Source organism: Hypomesus transpacificus, chromosome 9, assembly GCF_021917145.1.
Source record: "Hypomesus transpacificus isolate Combined female chromosome 9, fHypTra1, whole genome shotgun sequence".
Classification (NCBI taxonomy): Eukaryota; Metazoa; Chordata; class Actinopteri; order Osmeriformes; family Osmeridae; genus Hypomesus; species Hypomesus transpacificus.
Genome location: NC_061068.1, coordinates 20,435,407 through 20,455,416, shown reverse-complemented (window position 1 = coordinate 20,455,416; position 20,010 = coordinate 20,435,407). Strand labels below are relative to the sequence as shown.

Here is a 20,010-nt window from a genome sequence, read left to right as displayed (position 1 = left end):
TTGTTTTATGTTTGCTTTGTATTATGATTCTGAAATTACAAGACTATTTTAAAACATAGCATAAAGGAAAAAATACAAACATTAATGTTAACATAGCAAACACCCCGTAGGAAGAAATCCCTTAGGAAGAACTGTACATGAAAGTGCTGTATAGTGAATTAGGCCTAAAATTATGACAACTGGTTCAACCACTGTGCATGTAATGACTTAAATTATGAAATAAATCTAGATGTCTAGATGTTTGCGGTGGCAAGACAATTTTACAGAGAACCAATTTAATACATTTTGATCAGCATAACATGAGCAATTGATAATGTAGGAAACAGCAGACAAATTAAGGCTACATAATCAGTTGCATGAATGTACCACAGCATGCGCAATTCGTTTAAAATAATTAGAAATGTATGTTATGATGTGCATAAGTGACTAAAATAGATGATGTGGAGGTCCATCTATAATTTCAGAAAGCTTAGTGTGTGTGTGTGTGCCACCAATTGTATCATGGTCACTGTGCACTATATATATAGTTCAAGTAATCTGTATTTGTGTTTCGGGCTTTAGGGTAATTTGCTGATCTTATCAGGGTTACTATTTGTACATGGTTTTGGAATTCTACCTATTCTGGTCTCATATATAAATGACTTTTAATGAATTACTTTTGCTAACAATCAGCCTGTTTATTGAGGTCTTACAGTTAACCCAAAATAATGAAATGTAAATTTTGTTATTTGGGAAGTTCATTTTGTCATGGCTCTCATTTGAATATGTTGTTATGGCTCTCAGTGTTATTAAATGTGTATTCAGTGGGTTACATGGATAACAAACTCCATAAATCTGTGTGTAGTTCATGGTGAGGTGCTCTGGCACCCACCATTGCTGTTTCCCTAGCAATCATAAAATATTATTACTTAAACAACTGAGTTTGTTGCCCTTTCACATAATGTCCCATGTCATTTTTTCATCTGAAATGTTAATGCTGGATCCCATGACCTGACAATGGGCCATAGCCTTAGTCTCTGTTGTTTGGGATGAAGTCAAGAGCAGGGGCGGATATAGAAAAATATTCATGGTGGGGCAAGAGTGTGGCAGGAGATTTTGAGGAGTGGCATCCCATCGCAATAGTGTGTGTGAGATAAAAAAAAAAAAAAATTTTAAAAGCTGTGCAACATGTATGCATAGTCAGTGAACACTGAAATAAATTTGAGGATTATAGGTCACATGACCTAAATTTGAAGATTTTTTTCGAATAAAAAAATATGTTTTAATAATCTGAACAAAATAAAATCTGTGCAGCATGAATGCATACATCTTCAACTGTTCAACATTATTTTGACGCTCCTAGTTCATGTTGTTGAAAAACGATTGACTTTTGAAATGTGTAATTTGTTGACGGTCCCTAAATTTACGCATTGTTTAGGCAGCCTAGAGCAATGGCTAAGCGTCCAATCGTAACAGTGCTAAACACCGGTTAAAATAACACAATACTAGGCGTCCGAATATCTGTTGAATATCGAACTTCAAACTAACTTTACCACTGTCATCTTTGTTGTTGCTTTCAAAGCATTCACAAGTTATCGTTACAGTTTTTTACAATCACTTTGACACACATTTCAGAACCTTGATGTCCTTTTACAAAACTCTAGACACAAAACTCACAACTGATGATCAAAATGCACATTTTTTCTAAACGCTAACGCTATTTTCAATTGCTTGGATACAATACACATTCACCTTAGATCATTTGTTCATTGAACTATGATTATCTGTTCAAAATAACACAACTAAACATCAAAGTATCACCATTTCAAAATGCTATTTCCCACATAACATCTGAAATGTCTGTCATTTCCTCACATTACAATTATCTAACGGTCAATTGATACTACTGCTCAAAATTATAAGTAACTGTTGCATTACTTTTAATGCATAGGTTGACAGGAACTGACAAACAATATTCCAAGTTTAGAACATGAAAGTTTCAGTATAACGAGATCCATTGACACCAATTACTATGAAACATGAACAAATTAGACTAAACCATAATGTTTTCAGATTTGAAAACCAGCAGCACGTGTAGGCATGCGTGCCTTGTGCTGTAATTGCTTTGTATTGGTTGTATAGCCTTGTACTTGCCCCCTTACTCTCCCTTCCTCAACCCTATTGAGGAATTGTTCTTCACATGGAGGTGTACGATAGGCACCCTCATGAACAAGTTACTCTTCTCCAGTCCATGGATGTGGGATACAATTACATCCCAGCAGACCAGTGTCAGGCCTGGATTCGCTATGCCTGGAGATTCTTTCAGAGATGTTTGTCAAATGAAAACATCTATTGCGATGTGAATGAAAACTAGTGGCCAAATCCACAAGACAGGGGTGATGGAAATATATAGTAATCAATCCTTTATTTTGCTTTGTTTGTTTGTTTTTTGAGCCAGGTGAGGAACAATGCAGTACATGTTCACGTACTGTAGTATAGTTTTCTTTTGTAGCTAATTATGTTTGCTTTGATACAAAAAAACTGTAATTGCTGTAATTTGATCGTATTTCATCAATACATTTCTGATTTTGCTTAATGATTCCACTGTCTGTGGTATTTTCTCTTAGTCCATTTATGGTGATGTGGTGTCTTATGAAACATGTATTACACATTTTGTAGTACAATATTTAATGATTGTACAAACAACTACATGGTGAAACTATGGGTATATTGTGTGTGGATGATCTAAGTGAATGTTCCTATAGTATTTCATGATCAATTCATTTTTTGAACTAATGATTCTGCATGCGCAAGGTGTCTTTAAAGATATGAACATACAATGCTATGCTTTGAACATGTGGCAGTGTGTGTTACAAGTAATGACTGTTTCGAGTTTTGTATTGAGAGTTTTGAAAAAGGACATCAAGGTTCTGAAATTTGTGTCAAAGGGATTGTAAAAAACAGGAATAACATCAATTCAACAGGAAAAGTAACGTGCAACACGTTACACTTTAAAAATTATTCTTAGTAATTAATAGATAATTGCTTAACACCTTATTCCTCCGGTGTGGTCAGCTGTCCGTGCCGACAATTTCTTCCTTGAGTTGGAGCCTTCTATGGTTGGTTCGCGCCTTTCTTTTGTTCAAATGAAAGCAACTTCGGTGGGGGTGTGGGGAGGGTGGATGGAGTCATGGAGTGCTGCATTCACTTGCAGTGGGATATTAGAAATTCGCTCTCGCAAATGTCCGGTGAGCCACAACTTTTCTTTGTTTTCAAAGCTGCCAAGGCTATTTTTAGGGTGGCATTTGCCACCCCATACCACCCCGGTAGATCCGCCCCTGCCTCTAACACAAATGTTAACCTGTAAGGAGTATTTGTACACCAACATTTAACAATGCAGCTGATAATGTAAATGTGTATTATTGATAGTATACCTATAATTCAAATATCTTATGTATGAGTATAAGTATGTCAGCCTTTTGGTGCTCACTATTACTACACAACACAAGTGTTGCATCAGAAGTGAACCTGCCATTTTGAAAAGGCTTAGCTTAGCTGAGATTTAGGAAAACATATTGCTGTTGATTGGGGACTTGTGTACACCATCCATTGTTAATTGTTTATTTACAATAACCCTGTGAGTGTAATATTCGTACTAGGGGTGGGCAATATGGCCAAAATCTTCTATCAAGGTATGAGTAATTTTATATCACGGTTACGGTATATATCACGGTAAAGTAATTGTTCTATAAATTCAATTAAGAAATGGTACAAAATAACCATACCGTACATAATCACACTATTATGTATTTATTACAAACAAAAACAACTGCCTCACATGAGAAAACACTTGAGTTAAAAACAAAAGACTAAAAAAAAAAGTTACGAGTACGAGCGTTCCGATTGGCTGATGCGCAGTCATGCCATCCGCGTGGTGACCTACTCACAGGTCAATACGGATCCGTAATGCCCTCCGACGAGGGAAAAGCGATCAGTCTGACTTTTACTATCCATATAACTTTGGTTTCGGCGTACCTCGTTAAAGCTTGGTCGATACGTTTCAGTTTGATATTTCCCGGTATGACCTTATTCTCAGTAAGTAGTTAGCCTTCACTAGTCATCCTAGATCAAGAATGCTAGCAATGACACCAGTGTAATTTTACAACAAGAATTTTACAGCGTGAGACATAAAACTTTAACAACAAATCGAATTGGTTACCTCCAGAATGGGACATCAAATATATAAGTAATTAGCTGGTGACTTGTAATTAGCTGGCATGAATGTGGTCTACTTAGACAAAATACACTCCACATCGAAAATTCTGTCAGACCAACGCAAATGTGCTTCAGGTCAAACGAAAATAGCAAATCAAATAGAAGTTAAACTACAATTCTAAATATCGCAAGAATGCGATTTATATGATGGCTTATATACAATACAACAACCAAACATTTAATTGACACTGTAATACAAAAATATAGTAGGCCTATACCGCAGTTGAAACGGTATAGCCAAATCTTTCCCGGTAGACACATTTCTACCGTCGCACGGTATATAGCGTCATACCGCCCAGCCCTAATTCGTACTAAATCAAAGTCCTTTCAACACTAGGCCTGTCGCGATAGTCAATATATTGACTTATCGCGCGATATATGTAAATGAACGCGACGATTTTTGATGCTGCGATATATTGCATTCATTTTTACATAACTTTTTACATAAAAATGAATGTTACCAACATATTAGTCAATCGGGCTGCCTCTGTAGTCTTGTCTCCTTTGTCGAAAGAGGAGGCGGGGCTCAGGCAGCGCATACACAGAGCGGACACCGACAGGTAAAGAGAAGGCGTGAACCCGCTGTCTTAAGAAGTGTAGGCTACTGTTTCGTCACATCACCAACCAGTTAGCAAGAATAAGTTAGCAAGAATAAGTTAGCAGGAATAAGTTAACAACAATAAGTCCAAATGGACTTGGATACAAAGCCGCAATCCTCAGCTCCGGTGTGGGAACATTTTGGCTTTAAGTCGAACGAGAGAGGAGAGCCAATTAACTTAAACGAGCCGGTATGTCGACTTTGTTCAAAAACGGTCTCAACGAAAAGAGGCAACACAACCAACCTTCAATCTCACTTAAAACACAACCATCCCACCCAGTTTTTGAACCTGGGAACAAGACCTGCAGCTGGAGCGGGGTCGCCCAGACAGTTATCTGTTGCAGATGCCTTTTCTCGACAGTCCAAATACAAACGCGATAGCGCGAAATGGCGCACACTCACAGATAGCGTAAATCGCTATATCGCTAAAGAGATGCAGCCATTAAATACAGTCGAAAAACCAGCATTTCGAAATATGCTGCAAACGTTTGACAAACAGTACGAATTGCCAAAGAAAACGGACATCTCTCAAACTGCCATTCCATCATTGTACATCAAAGTAAAAGACGAGATTCTGAAGGAGATAAAAGACATCTCATTTTACTCTGCCACTACAGATATGTGGTCAAGCTCAAATATGACGCCTTATATGAGCTTGACCATACACTACATAACTGCTGACTGGACTCTGCAGTCAAAGTGTTTAGAGACCAGATACATACCCCAGAACCACACTGCGGATGTACTTGCTTAAGCCCTTCAGTCTGCTTTAGCAGATTGGGAATTGGATGAACGCAAAATGGCCTGTATAACTACATATAACGGTGCAAACATTGTGGCTGCAATACGTAATCTTGGCTGGTCATGGCTTAATTGCTTTGGACACAACCTCCATTTGGCTGTTTCCCATGGACTGGACAGTGACAAGGATCGCACAGCGCGTGCCATGGGACTTTGTAGGAATCTTGTCAACACCTTCAACCTGAGCTGGCTAAAGAAGAGAGACCTGAGGAAGGCACAGACTGAAACCAATGTCCCCCAACACAATCTAGTACTGGTGAGTGATGATAACTTGTTATACAACACAACATATTTAAAGGGTAAATATCAACTTTTTTTTTTTTATTACTTACTTTGGGGCCTGTTGTATGTATTAAATAATTGGTTACATTTTAATAACCATGTAAAATTATTATTTGTGAAAGTGCTACTAGTAAAAGTAGTATTTGATGTATAATGTTAGAATAGACAAACTAATGAAAAAAAAAACAATGTTATATTTTCCACAGGATGTCGCCACACGATGGGGTACCAAGCAAAAAATGATAGAGAGGGTCCTAGAGCAACTCCCAGCCATAAGACGTGTCCTGGTTGAAGATCGAAAACATGGCCACCTCAACCCAACCTGGCAGGATGTTTCTGTGTTAGAATCCATTAATGCAGCAATCAAGCCAGTGGCTGATTTCACAGATGTCCTCTCAGGGGAAAGATATGTCACTGTGTCCTCAGTAAAGCCTGTGTTGGAACTTCTTCAAGGCAAACTCTTATCACCAGACCCAAATGACACTGCACTGACAGCAAACATAAAGGCAAACATGTGCAAGGTATTGAAAACGAAATACAGCCCATCTGAAATCCAAAACCTTCTGACAAAGGCCACCATCTTGGATCCAAGGTATCGTAGTACCATGGAGGATGCAGAGGTCTTGGATGATGTCAAAGAAAAGCTCTTGCAAGAACTACTAGACATGAACGAGGAAGAATTAAAAAGAGAATGTGCCAGTGGTGAGAACTGCGTTAAAGCTGCAGGGGTAAGCGAAGGATCTGAATCTGAACCTCCAGCAACCAAGAAAAAGAGGCTGTGTGACCTTCTCCAGATCAGGAGAACCCAACTTACAAGTCACCAGACTCTGGCATCGGTTCCAAAAAGAGTGTAGGCTGATGCGGAGCTGACCAAGTTCCTCCAAGAAGAAGCAGTTGATGCATCATCTGATCCCTTAATGTGGTGGAGTGATAACCATAGCAGATTTCCCCAAATAGCCAAGTTAGCACAAAAATACATGTGCATTTGTGAAACAAGCACTAGCTCATTGTTAACATTGCTAACATTGTTACCCCACAAAGATCCTGCCTTAAGCCCCACAAGGTAAACATGTTGGTGTTCCTTTCTCGGAATCTGCCTAACAATAAAGAAACTGATCTGGCAGCAGAAATGGCCTGTTGATGCATCTGTGCCTTTGTGTGAGACACTTTAAAAGTCTAAACTGACTTTGTTAACATGTTACTTTGTTTTGATCTAGTTCTTGTTAACTTGCACTTTTTTGTTAAGAAAGGTGTATTTATTATTTATTTATTTAATTTATTTAGGATATATTTTTTTCACATTCCGATTCTAAAGAATAAAACGTTCTTTAAAAAAGTGTACTTGCATTATTCTGCTATTATATTGTCATATTGTCATTATGTAATCAGTGGCATAAAATGGTCAGAAAATTGCAATAATATCGTTTATCGCAATCAATTTGGGTGCAATATATCGCACAACAAAAAGTAGTTATCGTGACAGCCCTATTCAACACCGTAGTGTCAACCCAACTGTGCCAAGGCAGACAGAATCACATAGATCAGACCAGACCAAGACTCTGCTGGCAGGCTACAGATTTTAGTCTGGAAAATCAATAGCAAATCAACCCATAACAGTATATGTACTGAAATGTGGCAAGTATTCTAAATTGTATCATACAAATATACTGTCAGTTAAGAACACTAGACAATGAAACCTGGACCAGGCCATAGGCGATTATAAATTAGAATGGACTTAAAGAACTTTACTCTGGAGTAACGTTGATTCAATAGAAAAATCTCTGGCCTAAGTTTGGAGAGCAACAAAAGTCTCCTTTAATTTCAGAAAATATAATCTGCCTTGCTAGTTTGATGTAAATTTGTTTTTGTAATTGTTAAATAATAAGCATTTTTTTTTAATCAAGCATTTCTGTAGTATGTTAACTTTTTTCCAGTAGCCATGAGTTATTACAGTTAACAGTTAGGTATTTAAAATACATAATGCTATTACATGTAGTCCTTCACTTCCCACGGCTTATTTTCACAGACTCCACTGTCAACATGCTTGATTTACTTTCATTCTGTTCAAAGATAGCACTTTGCATTCCTCACAATATGTTCTGTCATTACCACATTTGCAAAGTGAGTTTAGGCCATGCTGAAAGTAAATCCACCCAATTTAAAACATAACAAATTAGTGTTAGTGGATCATATCCATGAGGCTATTATGGACAATTTCTCTTGGGGCAAAGACAAATCCTCTTATTTACACAATAGCGAGACAGCCTCACCATTCTTCACTGCGATTCTTTAATCTCAGAGATACAGGATTTTTTGGATTGCGCTGTGTCCATTCTGGCAAAGCTTTTATGCAATCATAAAAACATTCTTACTGATAGAAATGTGAGATAAATGACGCTAAGGGACTTTAACACCTTGACTTTCATTACAGCAAATGGTTGTCTAGCCATTCTCTCTCTCTTGCTCACTCAACTAGCTCCCTAAGGATTTACGGTAAACAAGGAATGATTGCTTGCTGGTGTCAACATGCCACTAGGGTTTACATTATCACCCTCTACCCCAGTTCATAAATCAAGAGTTGCAACTGGGGGAATCTAACTCTTCTGAATCATTATGGGCTTTGACGAGAGGAACAACCTCTCATGTTCGCTAAGGATATTCTCAGCTGCTGAGCACCTGCACTGTAATGATGGGCGGCAAAGTCATACGGAGCCTGCTGCTAGCATTGTATTCTCAATCTTCAGCTTGAAAACAAGAGTTGATGATGATGGACAGTTGAAACTATCTAATCATCAGCATGAATAAACCGAAAATCTAATTTAAATGAAAAGGAATCTGTCTGGTTCTGAGATTCATTTGGGCATTTTTAATGCTATGAAATCTGCTGGATTGTTTGAAGCACATACACAAAGGTTGCACACAAATTCCTAGAGCAGTATACCAATGTTAAATATGTTGGGTTTGATACAGACAATGACCCTCTGTTGTAGATTATTTTGTTCTACAATCCTGAGAGTATATTATGGGGACAATGAAATTACATTAAATGTCCTAAGACAATAGACAGAGCACAACTCATGAAGCTACTTACACTTTGTGTTATCATTTCATATCTGTGCCATGATAATTACTGACCCAGTAGACTATAATGAATATTAAAGCTCCAAGGGCGGTGCCATTTTTCATGGTGTCTAGGTTACACTAAACAGCATATGAATACAGTAGCTTACATTAAATAAAGCCAGAGCTGTGCTGGTGCTGAAAGTCTTCCCTGTTTACACATTTGAATGTGTCTGTAAGACACTTAAATCCTGTCCAAAACCCAACACCCACCAGTCTCTTGAATGACAGATTAGAAGCGAACTAGGGACCTTGGCATGAAGCCAAACATCTCACTGAAATGGACTGTTCATGTCAAAATTGAAACACAGACTTTAAAAATGTATGAAAAACAGCTGATGGCCAGAGGGCAGTAGTATCTGTTAACAAGAGGGCTCACAACATATACACACACTCTGGTTTAGTACAACCTTTTTCTGTTCAGTTTGGTTCATCTTGCCACAAATGTTCTGGATACGCCAATAGTTCATGTTTGCTAAACGTTGTTTGATAATTGATGTTTGTTTTCTGTTATGAGAAACACTTTGACAAAGCCTTAAATAAAAAGACATTCAAACGTCCTAACTGTAGGTTTTTAGTAAAGCTATTACACTTGTTACAGTTTTTTCTCAAAAACGTACTTATGAATATTCTTTTGCATAAATTTGAACATGTGACTATGGGCATAGACAAAGGGGAGAACAAAAATGATATAAACTGCATTGGGGGCCTAATCTCTCCAGGGTGTGTCTTTGTTTGATTTAACCGAAAAATGCACTTTTCGTTATATGTTACATTGACGTCCAACCTACCTTCCGATTACTTTAATGAGAAGGGAGACGGCAAGTGTTCCAATCAGGCCTCCGATGGCAAATATAGAAACAGTGATGGACCACAGCAATTTCACTGTCTCTTCTCCGATTGGATCTCCATATCGCTCAATCCAGGTCTTATTGTAGAAGTCTTGTATATACTGTGCATATGAGAGGGAAAGGGGGAAAGTGACTTAGCAAAGCAATTTATAATTTACAACTAATGGATAAATTCTGAAAGCCTTTTTTGTTATTGGCACAGACCTTTGCATAACCTTTGAGTGCCAGATAACAAGATCTCTAGTTGTCACACAATTGTTCACGGATTGTAGCAGTTCTTTTTCAAGACAGTTATGTATGCTCTTTGGTAGGTCAGAAACGTCAGGATAAACCAGACCCAAAGACAGATGACTTGTGTGACCGGTAGTTTATTGGACAAGGTACAGGCATTAAGATGAGGAGAATGCTGGAGAGAAACGTGGGAGACAGAATAACTAAGCTTACGCTGCTAATCATTTTAAGTCAAGCAGGTAAGGAGTCCTTTACCATGTTCAAGGTTAGACATTGAGTAACAGAGGTGTGTGCCAGGGGCGATTCTTGGATCAGACCGTTAAGGGTGCTCAGCACCCAATGAGAATGTGACATGAATACAGTGCCTTGCAAAAGTGCTAAACCCCCTTGCTAATATAAATCCCTAATTTCACTGGATAACAATTAATACATTTATGTGTTATTATGCAAAATATTGAATGAATAAAAAAACTAAGGATGTCCCTTTCTTAAGGAACTACCAGCATCAAATGATAAAAAACAATATATTTTTTATTATTATTATTTTTAGGGGTGCTGAGATGACATTTAGGGGCACCTAAAAAGAGTCTAAAATCGCCACTGGTGTGTGCTGAAGTACTGGTGGAGATTGCTGATGAGGAACAGGTGACGGTGATTAGTACTCTGGAGAGGGTGAGTGCTGTAATGGAATAACTGGCGAACCTGGTGTGGGCGTGACAAGAATAGTTCATTGTCACATGTGAGAAATGACAATAAACCATATTACAGAGGTGCCGAACAGGAATTTTAAAATATTGCCTTAAGTCTTGTCTGAAGAGGAATAACCTTTTGAAAAGTTGACTTTACGACTGAGGGGAACAAACAGAAAATAATTTACACTACTGCAACATCTCACTTGCAGGGTAGCAATAACCCGCATTTCCTACAGCTTCAGTTTATTTTATTTGAACTTTTCCTTCCAAACGTCATCCACCAATAAATGTTTCTTATAAATGTAAAGACCAAAACTATCAACGACTTCTCTACAGTATGTGCTTGGCCATCTTCTTTCTTGTTGTCTGTGTGCTTGCTCATAGATGTCTAAATGAAATTATTATATTGAAATTATGTCTAGCATGTGAGCGTTGAATATTCTACAATTTAAGTTAGAATATGTGTGTGTGTCTGTGTGTCAATGTGGGAAATAGATTGGGGGGGGGAAACTATGGACGAGATAAGCCAATTCTCTGGACACCAAATTAACCAACTAATGGGGAGTTTAATTCATCCCTTTCAAGAAATATAGTGGAATGTCTAATTCCATAGCAGCCATTCTGCCTGGTCCCTAAAGCCAAGAACCACCCAAGAACGACAGCTGAGTAGTATACCCACTGAGACTGTAAGCGTCTACATTCTGTTGAGCGTTTTGCAAAATACAGATGATAAGCTGAATTTGATATTTTATAATTGAGTAGCCACAACTCATTCATGCTGGCAATACAAACATTTATCTGAGTCTTTGGGCCTCATTTATCAAGCCATTTGCGCCTGTTTCCAGGCATTAATTGTTCGCAAAGACCGCGGGCTATTTACAGGTCACACTTGGGTAAAATCGCAGATTGCCTGCCACATTAGCGAGAACAGGCAAGTTGCGCTTTCAATATGCGTTCGTAGGAGAGTCATGGGAAAAGTGGGAGGGTCGTGGGAAAGTGGGAGTTCCACCCAAAAAGGTGGGAGGATACGCGTAAAGTGCGCTTAATTATATGTTCCGCGGTATTTACAAAGACTGCCAGAGTGCGCCTCTATTCTGCAGGTGTGTACAAATATATACGTTCCTTATTCAATGGCAGCAGTGATCCGAGCAAGGCGAAGACATAGGCCAATTTTTTCCGAGGGTATGGATGATCTTCATGTTCGTATGATTCATGTTTTGGTTACCTGCAATGTTTTTGGGACTATCTCGTTGTTTATGATCAGTGACCTATAGAGGGTTTTCACGACGCGTCATCAGACCGGAAGTCGCCATATTGTAGGCACTCCGCATCAAAACAAAGCACAGGCACTGAAGTATATACCGCACGTCGTCAAGGAAAATGGTTAATTATGGCCGTGTCTCAGGTTGTACCAATAGGACCCATCAAGAAAAACATTTGGAATATTATCGACTTCCAAAAGTTATTAAAAACCAGGGAGAGGAATGCCAGAAATTATCAAAGGAAAGGAGGCGCTTGTGGTTGACAATGCTCAACCAAGATCTACGAGGGAAAAAACACGATTGAGAGTCACTTGGCTACACCTTGAGTATCGCAATGATATCATACAGTTGAGGTTAGGTTGGTTAAAGACATTATTGCATTACTTACTTTGGCCTTCACAACACAACGGTCGTTGATAACTTGGTACTGCGTCTTCCTCACCCATCCACACACCATCTGGTTATAGGCCTCCAAACCTTTGTAGGATTTAAGGTCTTCCGCTGTACATGGGCTTGGTGAGAAAACCAGGTAGTTGACTATATCAGGATATGCAACTGAAGGAAGAATCACCGGGTCGTCACGGATCCAAGGGATCCATAGGGGTCTGCACCGCCAATAAATCGTGATTTCTCAAAATATTGCGCCTTTTCTTGTGGTCCAAATCCTTCCTTAAATGCCTTTGCATCTCGGACGCGTTTTGATGAGCTTTAAGGTTGTTTAGACATGGCTACATTCACTTACACAAGTATCCAAAGCGCACAATAATACATTGTACTCCGTTCAGTTTTTTACATCGAGTGCCTCCACAATGGCCGTGCATCCGCGTTACCGCCCAGAACGTGACGTCGGTGAAAACCCTCTATGCACTTTTGTAAAGCTCTCTGTTGGAAGTCGCTAGGGCTGTCCCCACTCAGTCGACAAGTCGATTTTCTGGTCGATATGCTCTTGGTCGACTAAGATTTTTTTAGTTGAGCTGCCGTATGGCAGTGTGAGATCTGATTCCCGCTTGTGTCATCATTGCTGAGTTAATGAAATGTTCTACAGAAATTGTAGATTATATTATTTAAGACAAATAACGCAACTCTAAAAATATATATGCTCTTTAAAAGAAAAGGTGTTACTATTTTCCCTTTCGTTAATCGGCGGTTTGTTTTGGTTTGGTATTTTGCACACGGCACAAGCACAATTGGCTGCGGAACTACAAACTCTGCCATAGCCTACTTTATCGGTGTTATTAGTCAAAATCGCAAAGAAATTTGTGGTATGGCAGTATTTAATTAAAGTACATTTACATTTACAAAGTAGGCCTACCAGGTGACTCGAAAAACGTTGAATGCAAACTCTGCCAAAAACGGTTTATTTTTCATATTTCGACGTCGAATATAGCCTACCACCTGAAAAACGTAAATTGGCCTAGCCTTACTTCGCTCATGCTAACACGCTGGGTTGAAAAATGAATAAGCCTCTTATAAGAATCACATCCAAATCGAATGACATTATCTTCTCCGGCCAAGACAACAAAATATGTCTCTGTTGCACCGTTCCCCACTCAGCTTCTACGTAAGTTCGCATGCTGCAAGTTTTCAGGCAGTGATAAGCGCTAAGAAAATCTTAGTCGGGGACAGCCCTAGAAGTCGCTTTGGATAAAAGCGTCTGCTAAATGAATACATATAAATGTAAACGTTCTGCCCTGTAATAGGTTCAGGTTTGCTGTTACTTCATGCACGTCACTACATTTAAGTTTGCGCTTTCTTTTTCCCGTAGGAAGATCCATGATAGAAATATGCAAGCCAATTGTTCTTTTAGAGGCGCGCAAATTACGCTTGAGGACGGAGTATGCGCTGATTGCCTGACGGGTGTCAGGTTTGATAAATACTACGCAAAATGAGGAATCATAGCGGGCGCTATTACCAAACTCACAAAAACAGACGCAGCGTAAACTGCGCCATTGTTTGGTTCTTTTGGGGGTTTTCCTTCTTTCTCAATAATCTCTTCATGAGGTTTAATTGCAGCCATTTTGGTTTGTTAACAGGGAGGTCAGGAGACAAATGTGAAAGTGATGTTTTCCAATCAAGCAGCAATCATGATTCTAAGCATTAAAGAGGCATTTGGCATGCTTCAATGATATTGTGTTCTGAGCCTTTGAAAATGTTGTTAAATGTCAGGCATATTGTTTCAATGTTTCACAGAATCCCATATTATTAGTTGGTGCAATATATCATGACGTGTGAACAAGGCCATGGATGAGAACATAAATGACAAGCCCCAACCCTCCAACGGGGTTATTGTGATATGGGTGTGGCTCCAGAGGGTGTGACGGTAAGGCCACACCTAAGGCTTGTGCCAATATAACTGGGTGTCAGCTTGTAGGGTCACATCCATACTTGAGGTGCACGCTGGCAGCATTGTTTGTCATGTACGTTTGAGTCTTTTTAACGTGTCAAACATAACAACAAATGTTGTATGTTAGTCATCAAATGCATGCAAGACTGCGCAAGTAAATGTTGTATACTGGTGCGTGGGTTTGTTTGTAGCCGGGGCTGAGTGCAGCGAGTGTCGTGAAGCTAATTGTGTCGTCTTATCGGCTTTCTGTGTTTTGGGTATGTGTTTGCCTATAATGGTTTTAATTATGTATGATTGCTATAGGTGCTGTATTGTTGCCCTGACTTATTTCATATTGTTTATGTTTCCTAGATGTGGTCTATGTCACTGTTTCCTGGAGCGGTTAAATACCCAATCTACTACTGAGCCTTATAATAAAAGCAATATTTTTATACTAATTCTCAGTGCCTCTTTAGTGAGGGAAACCTGGGTGTACTGGGCATTACACTATCAACAAAAGTATCCAATAGTTAGACTCACCAGTGCTGGAGCGTTGACGACTGAAAGGTTATAACCATAGAGATAAGATGACCCCAGAGCACTGAAGAAGGCTGCACTCACCAGGCAGGCTGTGATTTTCTGCAGGGTAATACACATACTGTATGAGGTCTTTTTAATATGCAATAAAACATTCTACATACAAACACATATACTGCATACAAAACAGTTAAGGATCTTTATGGCACAGAACTGTATTTTTAGATCAATCGAGGTAAAACTTCAAACAAGGGTAGGAAGGACATTCCAGGTGGGCATTTAAATATACAGTTGTGTCCAAATGTATCGGCAGTGACATACATTTTGTGTTTGCAAAGTTTGCTGCTTCAGTTGTTGTGGTGTTGATTCACATTGCTACTCAATTATTGTGCTGAGTGATCAGATGGATTTTAAATAAAAGCTTCATTGGCCAACAACATTCATCACAAAAACTCACATTTCACAGTTTTTTTTACATAATTTCACAAAGTAATATCATCTATATATGGGAAAGTTTGAACTTGTTCCAGTCAGCTGAAATCAGTCTATCATTCGGATTGGATTTTCAGAGCAGATTGATTGCTGTAAAAGAGGGGAGTATTTCCATATATCGAACCTTTTCACCAATAAAAGCTTTTAAAACTTATGAAATACGTGTTATTGTTTTCCAGTATTCCATATAAACGTGAAAAAAACAGCAAACTTTGCTTAACAAAAAATTTGTCACTGCCAAAAATTATGGCCACGGCTGTAGGCTTTACCGTATGTCAAGGACATACGGTAAAGAAGGAAGCAGCCTACAGCCTTGACAAAAAATGTCAGATCAAGTGAATGCCAACAGATTGGTAACAAGTTCCTTATTTGAAATGGCAAGAATAGGGACTCGCCTTCTATGTGCGATGATTGAAAAAAGATGGATTGCCGCAAAGGTTTCTCTTGGTGATTGCATATGTGTGGGATTCCAATACATGCATTTACGTACATACAAATGGATTGAAGAATCCCAAGTACCACTGGTGTATACTGTAGATCCCAGTTATATTATCTAGTACCTTTTATCACTTTGTCATCCTGACAAATAGCTTTGTGTGGTATTCTAAACGACTTTGGGATAAAATTACCTCTCATGTGTTCTTTGATTTTGCACGTGTGTATATGTTTTTTTGTTGTTGTATTAATTAGCCCCTTCCTTTCACCACATACTTCTACTTTACTTTTAACCAACAAACCAATTTTGTGAAGATGTATTCCCCTTATTACCATGCAAGAAGGAAATACTGTATATTTTTTAACATTCAGTATGAACTGATATCAATATGTTTCAAGCCCTTGGTTTCAATGGTTCATCTAAGGTCAAGTTAACGCTTAGATTTAACAGTGATAGAGGGCTATATATGGTTGTGATTTGTGGAAAATGCAACCTGGGGCTATAATTCCAATAATAGTGTTAAAAGATAACTTGTCATTGCACAGAAATAGCATTCATTAATTACTGACAGAGGAAATACATTAAATATTTAGACTTCCTCTATGAGCATAATGTGACATGAATTATAAGGCAATAATAAGATAATGTCATACTGTATATTTGTATCAATGTTGGATAAAGAGAAGAAATTACAGGTATGTTAAGCAACAGTTGGCTTTTACTTTCAGAGTTATATCATAGTCTGTACAGAAACCTAAATAAGGTATTTCAGGATGAATTGCAACAGGTCTGTTAAAGGGGCTATTGATTGCGAAACTGATTTTACCTTGTCATAGCTGAAAAATGACAGTTTGGTGTGTAAAATAGACATACAGTGAACCTCAAAGTCCATTGAAACCTCTTTCCTATCAAAATTTCACTTTCTGAAACTGCAACTTGCAAACTTTAGCTTTGAAACAGTGCAAGTTATGACGTCAATGCAAGTTGTGACGTGTAGCATCAACTTTGTCACGCCCCAACATTCCGCCCTCTGGTTCTGGTCCAGGAATATAAACGGAGGTCGCGTGGATCTCCGACACTTTTTTATCTAGCGGCGCGCTGCTCTGTACTTCCACAGAAGTACAAAGAAGAACTTTTTTCTAGCATATTGAAAATGGTCTGCGGTGGTAAATCCAGTGTTCCAGGCTGTAGAGGGAATGCTGACACTTTTCAGAGTCTTCCTAAGGAACCAAACACTCGACGGGCTAGTGTGTGATGTTGTCTATGAGAAGATCCATGTGCAGTTCGACCCTCAATTACACATTTGACAAATGTTAGCTAGACTCAAGCTTATCTGCTTTTTATTAATGCCGATTTGCAAGGAATGCAAGAACAGCTAGCTAGCAAAAACACCTAGATTTAGCATGTTTAACTTGCTAACGCAAGAGCATAGGTACAGTAACTAGAATGTCTGATGATTTAGCCTAGTTATTATTAGCAATGGAGCTAACATTATTTCATGTTGCTGTTTCATTCAAATAAATAACCTGTTGTCATGTAAAAGATGCATGTTTATCCAGATCTATTTTTCAGCAAGATAGCTAGAGCAGCTGAAGCTGAGTTGATTCACGATAGTTTGTTTGCTAAGCTATACTGATGTAGGCCAGTTCTGTTACCCACCTAAGGAGATTCTGTTTGCGTCGACAACAGAAGTGGGAACAACTTAAGTAATAATTTCAAATGATATTTAGTCAATCTGTGGAAAACAGTGTTGTGTAGGCACAATAGATTCATTTGTAAGTTTTTATTTCAAGTCTCCGTCTCCACCTTCGGTATTTCAGTGAGTGCTGTTGGCCATGTTGCGTTTGTGCACCGCAACTTCACTCATTAAAAACAAACCAATCAGCGCGCAGCTCATCTAAATATTAATGAGCATACCATAAAAGGAGAAAACCTAGCGTTTTTTCCCGGGAAGATTTCAGAGGAATTACCAGAGGGCATAGAACAGCACCCGGACCATTTTCACCCCAACCAATGTTACATACCCTATTCGGGCACCTTAAGGAAAAGTGTGAAATACCCCCAAAACCCAGCAAATCAACCTTTAACATAGTTGTCAGTTAAAAGCCATCTAAGTACTTGTCAGAAAATATAATAGGATATGATTGATCTGTGTACCATCACATGGATTTGAGTGTGAAAAATTACATCCTTAGTGAATTTGTGTCTGTGGAGTTGAGAGGTTGTTTAAGCGTGTGTGAAAAGGGAGCAAGCGAGAAATACTTTATTTCTCCAGCATGCCCTTGTCTAACACAATTACAAATGGAACAGATTCAACACATCTTAAATTGCTTGGTTAAAACAAGTGGTATTGCACAAAACCACATTCATTTTTTTAAAATTAGCATGTCCTGAATTGCATAACTAACCGTAAGACACTGTACATAGAGTAAATAATGCAATAATAATCACATTTGATTATCAGCATGGGTCAGGGTCAAGGGGCATAATAGTCTGTAATGAGGTTACTAGCATTCCTAGAGACAGCTTCGTCCCACATTGTTATCTTAACCACCTACTTTTTACACGTGAATGATTGACAGATGTATCAGTTGAGATGGTGACGGGGGTGAGGAAAAAACTATTATTTTGCTTATCCAGCCATTCGACAAAAATTACATACTCACCTCTTTGGGGTGGCCTTTGGAATTGTTTGTCTTGCTGTTGTTGTTTGTTTCGACATGTTGACTTTGACCGTTTTTTTCCATGTCTAGTTTTCAGGGCACTGGAATGACAGTGATGTCAAGTTACTCACTAATTTCACTCTGGTGAGACATGGTGACAGGAAATGTGATTAAGGAAGTGGTTCCTTTTGAAATAAATAGTGTTTCTCAACGTAAAGAGGAGATTTGCTGCCAAGCAAAAATTCAAGTAAAATATATCTCCAGATATAATTGTATCAAGTTAGATGGCTAGGTGCTAATTTATTTCAATATCAGATGAAGATATGGCTCTCTAATTGAGGGTTAAACAGCACAAAACTATATTTAGTCTGCCACCTAGTGGTGGATTGTAAAGTGCAACAACCAAAGGTCAAGAGGGGTAAATAATTAACATAGTAATGCTCTAATGCTTAGCATTTGCTGAAAACAAATTCTACTGATGCAACAAAAAATGCAAACTAACTCAAGGGTCACTGACACCCCCCCATACTTTGCCACTGGCTACCCAGGGACTGTGTGAACAATTATCATTGATAAACATATACATATAAACATATATCATTGATAAACACACTGAGTTTTTCAAATAACTGCTCTAAGTGTGTTTAATCAATGACATGAATACGTGAATCTAGACAGCACATGGATAAGTACAGCTGTAGTCCCTTTGTTGGTTGGTCGGTGCATGCACATAAATTGATGCAGTTAACCTTGCAATGGTACAGACAATCTTCATGGGCTTATCTGCAGTACCATTCTGAACAATCTGTGCTTCGTGTTACGAGTGTTAACAATTATATATATACCCTTAATGCCCTAAAGTCAAAATGTTCTTGCCTATTTAGAAAATAGCATGTTTGTTCAATAATCCCAGAATTAAGATTTCAGTTTGACACTGCCCTATGGTTAGCAATATATATTGTCAGTTGAGGGTTTGTAATTATATTATGTGTGGGTCCTTTTTTTAAAGTAATCCTAACCCACACATAATATATGTGGGTTAGGATTACTTTCAAAAAAGGTTGCACCGTGGTCAAAGTTTGGCAAGTTACAATACGCACTTTCCCCCACAATACACTTCTGCGAACAAATGTGATAGTTATGCAAATAACAGAGGGAATGAACTGTGGAGTAATGACAGTAGTAACTGGAACCTTGAACTTATGAGGCAAGCACTTTTACATATAGGCTATGTAGCACTACCTCCAACCATGTTTTACAGATGGATAATGGCCATTTATTTATTTATTTCAACAGGCAAATCCTCATTCCTCAGCCTGGTTTAGGTTAAATTTCATCTCCTCTGTCCCTACTACTGTTCCCGAACTTTCCAGGCTCTTATGGGTACTTTTCATGCACAGTTAACCAGGCCTTGTTTGTGATTTGAATTGTACAGTACCATCACATTTTGTTTGGCCTACATTTTTGG

General features: G+C 38.5%; 2 protein-coding genes across 3 annotated transcripts in view; one reads left to right on the top strand and one right to left on the bottom strand.

The window, feature by feature from the left end:
- The window catches only part of slc2a9l2 (solute carrier family 2 member 9, like 2), a 147,129-nt gene that overhangs the window by 116,728 nt on the left and 10,391 nt on the right, over positions 1–20,010 (bottom strand). For both annotated transcript variants that reach the window (XM_047025544.1, XM_047025543.1), the window contains 3 exons: positions 18,546–18,643; positions 14,955–15,053; positions 9,847–10,007 (listed from right to left, as the gene is read on the bottom strand). In XM_047025544.1, the coding sequence (XP_046881500.1) occupies positions 9,847–10,007; positions 14,955–15,053; positions 18,546–18,626 (341 nt within the window). In that variant the 5' untranslated portion in view covers positions 18,627–18,643. The remainder of the gene's footprint in view (positions 1–9,846; positions 10,008–14,954; positions 15,054–18,545; positions 18,644–20,010) is intronic.
- LOC124471176 (zinc finger BED domain-containing protein 4-like) lies at positions 5,683–6,893 on the top strand. The gene is made up of 2 exons (XM_047025545.1): positions 5,683–5,909; positions 6,142–6,893. Exons 1-2 carry the CDS (start codon positions 5,799–5,801, stop codon positions 6,787–6,789), a joined length of 759 nt encoding a protein of 252 aa, XP_046881501.1. The 5' UTR covers positions 5,683–5,798; the 3' UTR covers positions 6,790–6,893.

Coding starts and splice junctions, on each gene's coding strand:
- LOC124471176 (XM_047025545.1), top strand. CDS start 5,799: ATGGGACTTTGTAGGAATCTTGTCAACACCTTCAACCTGAGCTGGCTA. Junction 5,910..6,141: donor CCCAACACAATCTAGTACTG/GTGAGTGATGAT, acceptor TATTTTCCACAG/GATGTCGCCACACGATGGGG.